This window comes from Ricinus communis, chromosome 7 (assembly GCF_019578655.1).
Source record: "Ricinus communis isolate WT05 ecotype wild-type chromosome 7, ASM1957865v1, whole genome shotgun sequence".
NCBI lineage: Eukaryota > Viridiplantae > Streptophyta > Magnoliopsida > Malpighiales > Euphorbiaceae > Ricinus > Ricinus communis.
This window is the reverse complement of record NC_063262.1, coordinates 698,112-714,197: the sequence shown is the minus strand read 5'-3', so window position 1 is coordinate 714,197 and position 16,086 is coordinate 698,112. Positions and strand designations below refer to the sequence as shown.

General features: G+C 36.2%; 2 protein-coding genes across 3 annotated transcripts; one reads left to right on the top strand and one right to left on the bottom strand.

Annotated features, from left to right (window-relative positions):
• The first annotated feature begins 443 nt into the window (after window positions 1-443).
• LOC8262122 (H/ACA ribonucleoprotein complex non-core subunit NAF1) lies at window positions 444-4,689 on the top strand. 2 transcript variants are annotated; one of them, XM_002517928.4, is made up of 3 exons: window positions 445-1,787; window positions 3,150-3,227; window positions 3,389-4,689. In XM_002517928.4, the coding sequence occupies exons 1-3, from the start codon at window positions 636-638 to the stop codon at window positions 4,517-4,519; spliced, it is 2,361 nt and encodes a 786-aa protein (XP_002517974.1). In that variant the 5' UTR covers window positions 445-635; the 3' UTR covers window positions 4,520-4,689. The 2 variants fall into 2 exon arrangements, with proteins under 2 accessions (XP_015574017.1, XP_002517974.1); XM_015718531.3 differs by lacking the exon at window positions 3,150-3,227 and having other exon boundaries at window positions 444-1,787.
• Window positions 4,690-5,067: 378 nt separating this feature from the next.
• LOC8284960 (protein ULTRAPETALA 1) lies at window positions 5,068-9,392 on the bottom strand. The gene is made up of 3 exons (XM_002517930.4): window positions 8,609-9,392; window positions 7,035-7,359; window positions 5,068-5,455 (listed from the first exon to the last, which is right to left on the bottom strand). Exons 1-3 carry the CDS (start codon window positions 8,811-8,813, stop codon window positions 5,281-5,283), a joined length of 705 nt encoding a protein of 234 aa, XP_002517976.2. The 5' UTR covers window positions 8,814-9,392; the 3' UTR covers window positions 5,068-5,280.
• Between the last annotated feature and the right edge of the window lie 6,694 nt (window positions 9,393-16,086).

Here is a 16,086-nt window from a genome sequence, read left to right as displayed (position 1 = left end):
TTTTGAGTTGTTAATATAAAATAGATATAGGAGCAAATAACAATTGCCCCTTATTGTTGTTATAAAAACATAAACTAAATCCTTCCTTACTAATTATCTCATATATCTAATTTCTTTGAATTGATAATTCTTTTTAAAAAAAAAAATATTATTAGCTTTAGTTGATTTAACTAAAGATTTTTTTTCTTAATTTTTTGTACAAGAAAAAGAAAATTAAAGAGAGTCACATTTTATTATCTTATTCTTATTTTAATTGGAACGTACCACTAACATGAATGTTAGTAAATTCGTGATTTGGGGTTAATTTGCATATCTTTCTTAAGAAAATAAAGTGTGATATTGAAATGAAATGAAGAAAATAAATCTAATTGTCCTTCCCTAAAAAGTTGATGGATTTCTTTTGTACCTTTTACCTTGATATTATTATTGAATTTCCCTTTTATAATATCGCGGAATGCACACTAAACCCTAGACCAGAGTCCCGCTCTTTTCGCTAGGGTTTAAGGATCAAAAAACTTCTTAACCATAAAAGTCAGTTGTTTCTTTTCCTTTTCTGTTTGCAGATATGAAATTTCATTTCTCTCTTTGCAATCTAAACCTTACTCTTCAAAGTTGCAATCTTTTTATTCTTAGAGATGGTAGGGTTTATAACTGAACCCACCACTACTGTTAAAGAAGAAATAGAGGAAGAACACAATCAAGCTTCCAAGTTTAGAAACTCGAAAGAATCGATTGAACCCTTTCATGCTAAGTTCTCTGATTTATCTTTTGACGATTCTTCTATTGATTTTGATTACATCAGAGAATTTTTTCAGGATAGCCCTGACTTTGATAGGGTTAGCTTAGACAAGATTGATTTTGGGGGTTTCGGGAAGTGTATTATGGACATGGGTGATAAAGATTGTTCCTTTGGAACAAACCCAGTTGTTGATTGTTGTAACTTAAGTATTGACGGGTCTAAGGCGATTGAAGGTCAGTCTGGTGGCTCTGTGATGGTCAAGGAGGAGAAGGTCGATTTTGAAAGAGAGGAAAACTTGGGTTCTTTTATTGAAGAGGGGATCGGTAAGGTTAGCCTGGTTGGGGGTCCTGATTGCGGTGATGGTCAAGGTTCTGTGATGGTCGAGGAGGAAAAGGTGGAGTTTGAAAGAGAGGGAAATTTGGGTTCTTTAATTGAAAAAGAGATTGGTAAGGTTAGTTTGGTTGGTGGGTTAAGTGCTGATTGCGGCGATGGGATTGTTGAGAAGAGTGAAGTAATAGGCGTTGAAGTGGAGATGAGAAGGGAAAGTTTGGTTGCTGCTTCAAGTTCTGTTTTCCCTGATGAGAGTTTTGCAATGAGTGGTGTAGCAGGTGATGAGAGGGACATTGGAAATCCTACTTTGGCTACTGGGTCAAGTGCAGTGAATGGACTGGGGAGTGGTGTGAATAATGAGGTGATGGGTGATGATGATGAGAGTGGAAGTGACGGGAAATCTGCAAGTGGAAGTAGTTCATCTTCAACATCATCTTCTAATAACGATGATGATGAGGAGGAGGAGGAGGATGAGAGCAATGAGGAAGAGGAGGAGGAAGGAATGCAATTAAAGAGAGAGGTAGAAGAGGGTGAAATTGAAGAAGGTGAGATAAGAGAAATCAATGGAGAGGGGATGGTTCATAAGAGTGATGAGGATGAAGAGGAGGATGAAAAAAATATGGTTGAATGGAGTGATGTTGAATTTGATGATATTGAGGAGGAAGAGGAGGGGACTGGACTTATGAAGGGCCCCATCAGGTCTCAAAATGAGCTTAAGGTACATGAATACATGAATACATTTCTTATTCTGTTTATTCTACATGGTCACGAAGTGATGTTGACTTTATTTAATTATCTTGTCGGATAAATTTGAATTAGTAGGTCTAGAAACTCCATGTTCACCTAGTTTATACATATTATTTGCTATATTGTGTTAGGTTGAAGTAACTTGGGCCGAGAGACTAGGTAGCACAGGTTGATTTCTTTTTTTAATCATTCTCCTAGAGCCTCTTCTAGTTAGCTGCGGTAGGTTTTACCTTAGACCTTAGAAGCAATTGTTTTGCATAGTGCTTCATTACTTGTAAATTTGATTTCGATCCGAAAAGTTTAACTGGCAAACATATTTGACCTTGCCCCTTTGATGCATATTTCCTGTCCAATAGATTAAGGTGTTGCAACCCATAGAGAATCAAGTTCTCCAACATGTAGATTTGTGTCTGACAGCATAGTAGCCTGAGATAGGTTTGTAACATGCAGATGATTGGGTATGTCTTTCCCTTTTTATCTAGGCTGATATACCATAATACATGAAACAATGTGCTCACAAGAAACATTGTCTATTGCTCCTTTTTTTTAATTAATGCAAAGACAGTACTTGCTCTGTTCTTTTGTAAAGCATACCTGACTAGTTAACAAAGTTGTTGCATGTGGTGGTTAGTTGCTGGGGAAAGCTATTATTAGTTGTTGTATGATACCATGAGGTCCATGACACGTAATCCAGTCGAAAAAGCAAAAGACCAGCATAAGCATTACTGACTTCTCCCAGTCCGCTAGTCTTTTAAGAAGAAAATAGAAATTGCTTTACTATTTTTATTTATCTTAGGACGTTTTTCACTTCTTTGGCTGAATCTATAATATTGTTTGAAACCGGTTTGAGCTTAGCTAAAGCATTATTCCTTCATCAAATGTATGCAAACTTGATTAATCAATTTCAATTGTATCCGACTAGTCGGTACCTGGTGCTGTGTAACCTAGACTTGCTATACTTGGCCTTCTTTTCTGAGAATATGTGGCTTTAGTTACTAGTTGTAATTATGAATGTATTGGTTGTAGAATCGTTATGTAGATGGAATTTCAATCTAATCAGGTAAGCTTTATGATCTCTGGTATGTTATCTGACTCCCATATAACGGTCATAATATCTTTAATACGCACTAATTAGAATCTGTTCCTTGGCATGCCATATTATGGTTTCTTTCTATCAGTTTGAAACCAATTAGGGCCACTTATATGGATCATTTTTCTCTAGTGTGCTTTTATGTAGGAGTGAACTTTTAGAGCGATGTTAAACTAAATATGCAGTAAGTAAGTTTGTTATTATGTTACAATCTGAGTTGATTGCTTGTACTAAAATTTGCAGTTTCTCCCTCCTGTTCCTCCTGTGGATGTTACATTGCAACCACATCATCAGGTGCTGCCTGTTGGTGTTGTTTTGTCGGTAAGCCCATATAGGACAGAGTGTTTAGTGGAATTTAGATAGTTATATTTCTTGTTGATTAGAATATAATATCTTTTTCTACCTCCCACTCTTATTACTTTACATGCTGTAGGTTGATTTTAATTAATGTAATGCTTACTAGTGCTATTAACAAATTTCAGATTATAAATGCCCAAGTCATAGTGGAAGGGGTGGAAAAGCATAATCCTCTTAATGAGGGTTCCATATTGTGGATAACTGAAAAAAGATCTCCACTGGGGCTTGTGGATGAGATATTTGGACCCGTCCAAAACCCATACTATGTGGTGAGGTACAATTCTGAAAGTGAGGTCCCTTCTGGGATTAGTCAAGGGACTCGGATTTCTTTCGTTGCGGAGTTTGCCAATCATGTGCTCAATGAAAAGAACCTTTACAAGAAAGGATATGATGCATCTGGTGAGAATGATGAAGAGTTGTCTGATGAGGCAGAGTTCTCGGATGATGAGAAAGAGGCAGAGTACATGAGAATGAAGAAAATGTCAAAGAGGGGCATAAATGGTCAGACAGTTGGAAACAAGAAAAATAGTAGAACAAAGGATAAGAATAGGAATGGGAATAGGAAAAATGTCGGACCTTTGGGACAGCATGCATCGATGTGTGGGGGTCAGCTACCACCACCTAATCAGAACCAGCAGAATACATCTTCTGCGGTAGCGTCAATGAATAATTATTCATCTTCTTCGAGTTTTACTGGCGGAGCTAGCTTTTTCCAACCATTTCCACCAATGGCACAAAGTGCTGGCCTTTTCCAACCTTCTAATGGAGCCTGGATAAGTGGATTGGCTTCTCAGCAACCACAAAACGCAGTAATTCCTGGCGGATTTCCAGCTAATAATATGTCATGGGCAGCACAGAATCAATTTCATCCTCCTAGCCGGATGCCTATTACAAATGGTATGCCCTTTCAGCAACAGTTCATTCCAAGTCAAGGGTCACTCTCTAATGGTGTGCCACCAGGTGGGCAGATGAGTTTTTTTGCTGGACCCTCACCTTGGCCTGCAGTTATTGGTCAAAATTGCTTTAACCAAGCCCCGTTTGAGATGGGCTTTCAGGTTCAACCCACTCAACCAATCATGAATGTGGGAGACCAAGGGAATGGGCTAGGCGTGTCAGCTGTCATTCCTGGCAACATTCAAGCTCCTCAGCAATTTAATTCAGGTGCCCCTTCAGGCCGAGGCGGAAGGAGACAATTTCACCGAGGCGGTGGTCGTTTTGCTGGTGGAAGAGGTGGGAGAGGCCGGAAGGGAACATAATGAAGTTCGTCTCTCTGTAGAATAACATTGTGAATCTAACTTGCGATAAGACCTGAAGGCGTTTTGGAATTTGCCTACATGTTTTTGTTTTTGTTTTTTTTTTTACTAAAAATATATAATGGCCTGCCTCGTCCGATCTCAATCTCAATATAATGGTGAAATTTTCTGTTGGGTCTGGCCTGGCCTCATAAATGGCTCATCGTATTCATCATTCAATCAGCATCAGAATGATCAGCCCCACCATACATTTCAGCAGAATATGATCAGACCATTCCATGAATTTAAGCAGAATGAAAAGGTCGGAATGCCAATCTTCTGTTTCCGTATTCTACATAGATTATAGGACAAAGCAGCAACGCAATGATGGACCATCAGCATGTTTTTGTCATAGAAAGCTTTAGCAAGTAAGCCGTCAAGGGTTATGCTTTAGTTTATTTTTCAACTTAAAATATAAAATGTGGACCAACTTTGACTTCCCAAAATAATTTTGCAGGAAATGAGAAATTATAAAACAAAAAACGAGAATAATAATCATAATAACAGATATGTACATGCAAGATATTAATGAAGTGATAAAATTACTAATTTCAAAGTTCTATAACAGCCAATGGGATGGGAAGGAATGTCCCAGACTGTAGCTTTCTGGTTTAACATAAGAAAATGTCACTGGAGGCTTTTCTTAAATGTTGGTTGGGCAGGAGAATGAAGAACATTAATGATGGCTTAATAAAAGGGATTAAAGATTAGAAGCATTGATGGATTCATGCTTTAGCATTCCTGGTAAAGTCGATACAAGTCTGGCAGCTACAATCTGTGAACCGACAGATTTCACACCCAAAGCACACACAAGAGGTGCAGCCCTTGCATGTTGGGGATCTGGTGCATCCTCTGTATACCCTTCGACTTGCTCGTTCTTCATCGTCATCGCATGTTATCCTGAAATATGAAAGCAATCAATTTCTATTATTATTCATTGAACTTAAAAATTCAATCACCACCAGAACTATAATGTGAGTAGTTTCATGATCCAAGCAATTCAAATGTCAAACAAACCCAAAACGTACTACTAACAGATATGCTCCCCAGAACAGAAGCCAAAAGTAAATAATAGAAAACCTATAGATCTATAATACAATGAGTAGTCTTATTTCTCACAAAGTGAATATTCCTTACACTGCTTAGTTTTATTCATTCAATTACATCAGTAAAAAAATCAGTCACAACGAAGAAAATGAAATAAGAAATCAGAAATCAAAAGTGCAAACAGATGGTTCTGAAGGAACAGTTTAAGCACATAATAAGAAGACCTGCAAGTCTACAGCCCATCCCATATATTTGCAAGAACTTGCCCTAAACTGTTTTTCCCTTGTCAGATTTTCCACCATCCTATCTATTTATTTACTTCATAATCTTCATCTTTTTAATCTTACAACAGCAACTGTCCAAATAAAAAGAAACAAAACCTATAAAGTAGGATATTGCATGTGATAAAATGACTTCAGTGGTCAAAACTAATGTATACCATATTCTTGACATGCTGACAATTGTTTTTGTTAAAACTTCAGGCTATACATCACTTCCATTGTGCCTTCTACTGCACAATTGCATGTTGCTCATATTTAAAGATGCATTGATTAAATAAGCTTTTGTCTCTACGGCATTATTTTCCTATCCATATTATATTCTCCTCTTGAAAGCAGCTACTCTAGATTTTGTACTCAATTCATGTTCCTGATATAATTCACCTAACGCGAGAAAGTCTTGCTTATAAGTCAATATAATGTTCATTGTCAAAGAAGCATGGAAATGGACATAAATAAATACAAAAGTCTTGCTTATAGTCAATATAATGTTCATTGTCAAAGAAGCATGGAAATGGACATAAATAAATACAATGCCTACTAATTGGCGGTATCAGTATGACTGCATCTCTACCAATCATCTTAACAGTCCCAAGAGATGAAGTTCAACGACAAGGTTTAGTTCTAAATGTAGATATTCAGTAGGATCAGTAATACATAATGTTTGCTGCAGTGAAGAACTTAATGCTTACTATGCAGGAATAAACTCCTTAACAATGAAATGACACGATCAAAGTACGCATACAGAGAAACACAGATTAGATTGTTCATCAGCAAAGAAAATAGCTTCTTTCTAATACTTAATGAGGTAGAGCTCTAATCAAAGCTTCGTGAACAGAGCAAAACCAAGGAAAAGAAACCAAATGTATGCATTCTGTCATAATTGTATTATCTTCTTCTGCTCCTTCTGTTTCTTCTTCTCATGTATAAATGTGATTTTAGCAATCATAACCTCCTCATTATCCCAGTAATACGAACACATTATTAGAGCCTATATCTCAGTTTTGTGATTTTCTTTCAACGACTAATAACAAAATAAATTTCAGAAGCATGCAATACCATGGCTAATGACCTAGCCATCATATATATCAAAATCTGACACAAATCGCCCAGTCATTTTGCAAGTATTGACTAGATATAAGAAGGTAACATACTTATCAAATTCCAGATCAGCACATTTCCAGTTTGGATCAGCCAAAGCATCATGGTGGATTCTACACTCTTCTTTGGTCCGTAAGCGAAACCTCCTTTCCTTGTTACACTTAGTGCAGCGGACAAACTCATCACGATGAGAGACTCTTCCATTATGAGATCTATGGGAACCATTGGCGTTTTTTGATGCTTGGTTATAGTACTTGAGCAATACCGTCTTTGACAATGCAACCTTCTCCCCATTAACTATGACCCACACATTATTCTTCCACTTTCTTGCGGTCTCTCTCCCAGAATGTTTCTCAAATGCAGCTGGAGTCAGCTTGTCTAGTCACCAAAATCACCAAAGCATAATTAAAAATGGGGAGAGAACTTAAATTATTCAGAAAATAAAGCAATTACATGATACAGGAGAATGCACTCACAAAAAGATCCTAAAGCATACAATATGTGATATTTACATGAACAGAACTCCTAAAAGATGAGGCAGAGTACGAAAAACATTATATCCTAACATATACTGCACGCTAGTGAAGACCAACCACCTTTTGCTAAGAGCTCTTACAAGCTTAGCAGTAAGAAAGATATTCATATGCCTTAAGATGATGATTCTGACAGCAAATATACCATATAATTTTGCAAGTGCACAGAACGGCCAGTTCACAGAAGAAATAGTTACATGAAGCCAAAAAGTTTACAGGCACGTCAGGCATATAATAGAAGTTTCACACTGAGAAACGAGGATGAAACTAAGGTTACATAACATTTAATCTTCAGGAGTTTCACGAGGCAGGCCTTCTAGCAACACTGTCGCACAACAAAAGTAAATAACAATATGAAGGAGGATAAAACCTGAGTTGTCAGAAGCTGTATCCCATGAAACTTCAAGATAAAACTCAGTTCCACGTACCAAGAAATATACGCACACAAAAATGAGTATAAAGAACACATTTCGAATTCAAAAATCTATGTGCATGCTGGTCCACATAGAATTCAACACTATACTTTGACTCCAGCCAGTAAGCGTCCTTGGATTAAACTCGTAGTTCTTTCGCACAGTAAAAGTGTAGATTTTTAATGATTGTAATGTAATAACCAAATGAAAGATAAAGATGACTTTTTTGATAGAGTACTAGCGAGGATGCTATAGTACATAGGCTAGCCAAAAGCTTAGTACGCCTAACAAGAAGAATAGAACTTTGGTGTCAAAAACTAAATCTTAGAAAACCAAGACAAGAGCATTTTGATCTCAAACAATATGGCTAATGCAGTTTTGAACCCACAAACTTGAAAGTTTCAATAACTGAACTAGAAGATATAAAAGTGGGAGTATATATCTTGTGAGAAGGCAGCAGAGGTGAGTCTCTGAGACAAAACAACATACACTTAGACTGTGTATACGAAACAAACTCGAGGAAACAGAAGGCAGAGCTCAATCAAGGCATCACTTTGATTAAACGAAAGAAAGCGACACCCATCAACGTCAAGATACATAAGAGATGTTCAACATGCATAAAAATCAAAACAAAAGAACCGGAGAGAGAAAGAAGGCAAGAGCGAGAGAAAAAAAAAAGACCTTCATTGCAACCAGGAGTGCATTCACATATGATTTCAAGTTCACCATTAATAAAAACCCTAAGTCTACCAACAGCATCGCCATATCTATGGCTAGTACAACCACACGTCACTTCTATATAATCTCCACCTCTTTTAACACCACTCATCTCTCTCAAATCGTCATCGCTAAACAATAATATCTCTTTCTCTATCCCATTAGCCATCTTCACACACTCCCTCTGTTATAAAAGAAAACCCAAAAAAAGCAAACCCCCAAAACAAGATCTTTAAGCCTAAAACCACCCGAACCAATAAAAAAGATGGGATTTTGGTTAATGGGTGTTGAAAAGAGAAAAAAAAAATACCCAGAGAGGAGAAAAATTAAAAGAAGAGAAAAATGGAGTCTTTCATGAAAGATCTGGTGGAGAAAACGTTCAAAGTGTCGCTAATAGAGAGATAGAAAAGGTATTAGAGTTTTAGAGAGAGAGAGAGATATGGGTTTGGTGGTTTTGAGAAGAGGGATAGAGAGAGAGAATGAGCTGGCTAAAGAGAAACAAATGTCGTGGGGGTGTGAGCGAGTGAATGAGTGAGAGAAGAGAGGAGGAAGAGAACAGAGAAAGGGTTAATAAAATGCCTTTTAATGCTGGAGTGCTATTCTTACATTGCAATAGCAATATTAGTTGCTGCATGACATGACACGAGATAGAAAAAAAAAAAAAAAAGATGAGAAAGAGAAAGCGAAATATAAGAAGAAGAGAGAGAGAGAGGGCCAGAGACGTTGCTTTGGGGTCAGGTCGGGGGGCTATTGGCTTATGGGAAAAATCCTTCTCATAGGAAGGAGACGAGGTTTTATGTGTATATGTATATATATATATATTTCATATTGAAAAGCGTTACACTCTCTTCTCTTGTAAAATTATTGTTTAATCTTTTTTGCTTGTTTTGGTGGGCTTTGCACTGTTTCCAGTGAATGGCTCCCTTTTTTATAGTTTTTGCACTGCTTCTTTTAGTGCAATCTATGTCAATTTCAAGCAACTACTGCTATCACGACTAGTACTAGTCGGTTAACCCTAATGGTTACAGTAAGTGTAAAATAGTAACAATGGCGGGGGGGTGGTTAGTACGAGATTGAGATTTTAAGACTTGAGACACGAGGGAGTTGTCATTCATTGTTTCCAAAGAACAGCTGTAGCATGTGCTCTCTCCTCCTCGACTTGAAAAAAGATAGCCACAATGTTAGAAGCATAAGTTGGTGAAAAAGTCAAAATGACTGAAAGTAGATCGCTGCTTCCTATCCACATTCGGAGAACTTATAGTAGAAAATTTTCTTTGTATGCCAAATACTCGTATTTTTCTCTCATCAAACTCTTCCTCCATTGGGTTCACATTATTGGATGAATTTTATGCATCTGCCGTAACCATCTTGGCAATGAATTTTGTTACAATGGGTAATTCCAATACTCATAAGATTAACAAACCAAAAACAAAACAACTCTATCTTCTACGAAAGAGTTAAAATTTATTTATTTAAATGTCATTTAGTTATCTACTCTAATTTTATTTGCTAAAATTATAGGCTTAGTCCAATTAATCTATATATTAAGATTCGTAAAACTTAATTAGTAAGAAAAAAACAATGAAGTTTTCCCACTCTGTCAACATAATATATTAAGTAGCATTATCTAACATATGCTGAGAAGGGTGAGAGTGAGAGCAGAACTATTGCAGTGATCTTTTAAAATTATGAAGACATACTTGATATAATAATTTCATTATTAGATAACAAGGAATAATGAATACCTTTATTGAGCCCTCCTCAGTATCCAAAAAAAAAAAGAAAAGAAAAAGAGAATATAATTGAGAAGAAACTACAAGGCAAACCGACTAAAGTCTCTTGCTTTATATCAAAGTTAGCCTCATTAATAATGATCCTTATTAGGACAAAACCAAGACAATAATTTTGCCAGGTATCTGTCTGAATCAAATGATTATTGTAACATATAACATTGACATGCATGTACAGCTCTATTTCATCTATGAATAATCTCTCATGGTTCTCATATACATATATAATTGCCATTTCTGGACCAACTCGGAGAGCAAATTAATCATCATATAACTTCTCTTTTGCCCAGAATCTGTAAAAGGAACAAAAGAAATATCTTTTCTTATATTTTCATATCAAATATGTATATACAGAAAGGAGAGGCCACACTCTTCATCGATCTATGGTGTCATATATTTGATGGGAAAACACTTCGATCCATCAACAAAAAACTTATGTGCCATATGATCTTTATTAAGCAGAGGTGTCCAAGCCGGTGGCTTTTTGTTTTTTTGTTTTTTTTTTTTGGTGGCCAACTCTTCTTGAAAATTACCCACTTTTTTGCTGTCTACTGTTCCAGAGTATGCATGGTATGAAGCCTTTCTTTATTGCATTATACAATGAATGATTGCAATTTCAAGCACGCATGAAAATTTTCCCCACGCTTATCTTCTTCTTTGTCTTAGCAGCAGTCGCCACTATTGTGTGTATATATATATGTGTGATTCCAAAAGGACCTTCCAGTCTTAGACATGGCAGCTGCCTAACTGAATTATTTTCCATTCCATGTATTCAAAACGGCTCCATTTGACCACATACAAAATAAATGTGACCAAATTAACGCATTTTTCAAGCCAGCATTAATATGCAGGTTTTCCCAGAGGCTCATATACATATATGCATACACAAGGAAATTGTGTTTCTCCCATGATATCTAATAAGCTTAAATATTTCCTTCTATTTTTTGGGTTATTGAGGTAAGTGATCAATTAACTAAACTAATTCCAACTCTTCAATCTCACAAAAGGTATAGATGACTCGTGTTCTTTTCCAAATCATTTTGCTAATTAATGTATGGAATAAAAATGTGGAATTAGCTGCATTAAAATTTGGTGCGGTTCATATGAATATTCTCTTCATTTAACCTATATATATAGGCTACAAGAATATGCATACAATGTGGTCATTCCATTCCAGCACATCATATACAGCTGAGACCATGTCACTCATTGTGTGGTCTTACCGGGACACAGTGCATTGATAAGAGGTTATCACCATGGAAACTTGTTGGTATTATACTAGAACTTTTCCTGGTCAAACAGACAATTAGAGTTATTACCCTGGTAACTGGTTGGTGCATCATTCAGTTAAAAAGAAGCTTTATAGCAACATATCCAGTGCCTGATATTTCTGTCCGAAGAGTGGCATATTGAAATTTTATATGCCAATGCCATGACAATGTCTCAACTGACTATACTTAATTAGCAACTTTTGACAAGTTTTTCCATTATTGTAATGACTCCACTTTAGAGCATAATTTTTATTGTTAGCTAGTCAATCATATTCCATAGAATAAAACCATTATTGTTCCAATTACAAAGAACATTTGCATGCCAACATATCGCACCAAATTTGCATGCCATTGCAAAGAAATAGGCTTTATTCCCTGCCTAGGTTGACCATTTTGAGAGCCAGTTTTCTTCTAGCTAGTTACTCAGCTGTTTAATTACTCTGCTTTAATTTAGCTAATGTACTTGTTTTACTTTCCTATTACTATCATCAACGACAAGGTACATATCCTCCCTCGTTTCATCATTCATCTGCATTTTTTCCTATATATAGTCTTGAAGTTTCTCTTCTGATGTTGGATTTGCTTCAAGAATCTTTCACTGTTAGTCAGTACTTTCTTTTTGTTGTTCTATATATGCAAATTGCTATTTCAAGATAAGAAAGGTTACTTTACTTTAAATAGATGCAATCAAAGAAATGTCCCAATTCATTGTTTCCTTCCACTGGGCTAGCTCCAATAGAATGCCTTCTACCAACAAATGATTCTTAAGCTGTTTTAAATGGACAAGCTCCAATGGCAGCATGAACAACCTGGTCCAACTATTCACATTCATTGGAATACTCTAAATAGCGTGTCCAATCAATTGAACTTTTACTATTACATTTGCAAATTAGACAGGGGGATTGGACAGCATTTGCAAATTGCAATATATCCTGCTGATTAATTCTGTTGTCTTACTTCTTACAGCACATTAAGGAGCAAGCCTAATAATGACCAGTGATTCATTAAATAGATCAAACGGACCCTATTCAGGACTCTTTATGTTTTGTAACAATGTGAAGCTTAGCCAACTGTTGGCCTTGCAAGTGCAACATACAGAAGGTACTTGAGAGGGTGCGAATGAATATGATGTAATATATATAGATTGCTGTATCACCAACCATTTTCCTTATATTAAATGTTGTACTGATTGCAATGATTGCCACTTCAATTGCTTAATTATCAAATCCCTTGAAAATGAGAACCCGTGTGTCCACTTTTTGATCCTGTGGCGCTTAACTTTTGACATGTGAGTCAGGATTATTAGTGGACACCCTAATTAAACAAAAACAAAAGGGCTTGCCTGCCTAGCGAATGTGAGAACTGCCTATGACTACTCATTGGATTCTCCAACCAAGGACCACCTGACCTCCTCATTTCAAACTTGCCAGTTGGGGCTACTAATTCCAATATGCCACATATGCATACATGTCTATAGTTTAAGCGGTGATTATCTTTTTTTCCCTCTTTCACTTATTGGTCAAAATATTACCAAAGATCGTCATCTTCCATATGCTGTATAAAGTCCTTTTTTAATACTTGTAATTAATTCAATTAAAGGCATCGACAGAAACTTAATCGATAAAGCAAGCAGCAAATTCACTTGTACGATCATATGACTATTAATGTCAAAACTACCTTCTCTAAATACAGTCCCACCCACTTTAGGCTTACCTCTCCTTTGAACAAGTACCCAATAAGGAGAAAGAAATTTATGGTCTAGTTTGTTAGAATTAGGTGTGACTGTGACATGGGCAGATAAATATTAGAAAAATGGTTGAATGAAGAGAAAGAAAAGTAGCATATAACATGAAAAAGATGATGTTAGTTCAAATTTAACGACAAAGATGGAAGCACCAACCACCAAGTTGAAATAACAAACATCTTTGCGCCGGTTGCCTACCTTCGGTCCTATAAAAAGTAGCCCACCTTCAAATGGTCCAAAGGACTTGAGATGTTACAGCTCTAGAAGAAGATGCCCTAACTTAACTTGTGCTCTATACTTTATAGGATTACCAAAACTTGGTTCACTCCCATGGAATATCCGACTGTCTCCTGAATTCAAGTGTCAAATTTGTTTTGTTCCTTTGGTTTGAATCGCCCTACTTCAATCCCGCCTCAATCTCTTAAGGAATTTATTATCTTTTAAATGGATTATTGAGAATTTAATTTTGTTATTTTTAAATAATAATAATAATAATATATATAATTTAACATAAATATGCATAAATATTTTAATAAAATATAAAAATAATAAGCTAATAAAAAATATAAATGGAAATCTTCATTCCCACCATTTAATCACTCCGAAAATAAATTTATCAATATTTTATTCTATTTCTTAAATTATTTCAATTTTTATAAAATGAAATGAAAATATTAAAAATCCAATCTGCGCCGGTCTAGTCCGTCCCGCTGTGAGTCATATTTAAAGTTAAGACTATTTTCTTTTTGCTTTTCTATATATATATATATATATATAGAGAGAGAGAGAGAGAGAGAGAGAGAGAAACCATAAACTGTGATGGGCTGCAAATGTGCACATATATATGCCCAAATACTAAGTTGGTAATGGCTCAATTTGTTGTGCACTCAAGAGTATGAATGAGATGTATAATATTTGAACTTTAATCGATCCAAAATCTCAAATAAAATTATAAGTAAAAAATATGTTACTGGCATATCAGTCACGTAAGGTATTTGTGCTTCTACTTAACAAATTACTGAACTAAGACATAAATTATCTCACAGAAACAATGAAGATGAACCGATCCCATTTCCCAGGTAAATAAATCGTAGGTGGATTTATGTAAGCCATAGCATACCACTAAACTAATATCAATACCATCGGATCTTTTTATATGTCACTAAAGCGGACAACAGAATACAGAGTGAGGGGCGGAGAGGGTGAAAACCAAACGAAAAATATATGACTGAGTGACATCAGATATGTATCAAGTCATGAGGGGGGGCAGGGTTCATCATGGTCAGGGCAGCAGAGGGTTCAGTGATAAAAGAAAAGGGAAGAAGAAACAGTTAGTTCATGTGCTGCAAAAGGGTGGATAGTGTCAACTTTGCAGAGGACAGGGGTTGGGGTATGGTTTCAGAATCCTGAGACTTGCACAACTGCCAATGTGTCTATATTGCTGAAACTGATCCCTCTAGATGTACTGCATGATTCAGCTTTTGGCAGCACTTGAACTACTTCTATCATGCCTTTCCATTTCTTTTTTATTCATAAAGATATGGCAAACATTTCTTTTATCATTTGGACAGGACTGATTTTAGATTTAATTTTGGTGTGGAATGTTATTTGAATTGTTTGTTTTACAAATATATTCAGCGCTGTCCATTTGTAAAAGTTAAAACTATTATTAGCGTCTTTAGTGAACAACAATGCGCCAGTGCTGGTTAGCTTGTATAACAGGACAGTTGAATGCCAAAAGCCCACCCCAACCCACTTTGGAACCAAAACTAAGGCCTAAAAGGCTGTCTTGTCCAAGTCTTCAAGGCATTTAGTCTCCATGCAAGGTCTCCTTATTACTCCAAACCAAAGTTTTCCTGTCCAAATGTTTGGCACAAATTTCCATATTATATTTATCCGAGGTGGCAGGTTAGACATGCTTTTACGGCCTTCTATAAATAGCTAACATTTACATGTGCGCAAAAACAGAAGAGAGTTTCTAAAGAAAAGAAGGAAAGGAAGAAAGAAAAGCTCATTTAACTTGAGCGCTCCACACCTCAGTAATTGGATTTCAAGTTAAACCTTTAACATTAGATTGCAAATGTAAAGGCATGATGATTGTAAGACATACGACAACTTTGAATTTTCAATCTCAAAATAATCATGATATATGGCCGTTGGTTGCTATATATACCTCCTTACTATCATTATTGTTTCCAAACTTTAGACCTTTTCCCAAAAGCCTGTCTTTATTTTTAGCATAATTGTATCCTTCATTGGTATATATAATTGAATTCCACAGCCTGCAATGACCCTACTTCCTCCTACCCTTTTAGATAAATCTGCTAACAGTACTCTTAGAATGAAAAACTAGTTTTGATGCCAACTTGAGCACTGATTAGCTAGCTCGCGGCAGAAGGATTTCGTTTTATTATTAGTGGGGATGTTTGTCATTTGGGTGCTCGTACTGTAGCCAAGTTGGCAAGGTAAAGCGAACACCTCCATCAGGTGAGGCATATTTTAGCATAATTGGGAAGGAGAGGTACGTTATAACGCAGTGATGGTGAAGGGGCAATGAATTTTTGCAGCTGCTGCTTCTAATACCATTGAATTTATGGCTTCTAATAAACAATCTCTCCCACTGTAGTAGATGAGTGA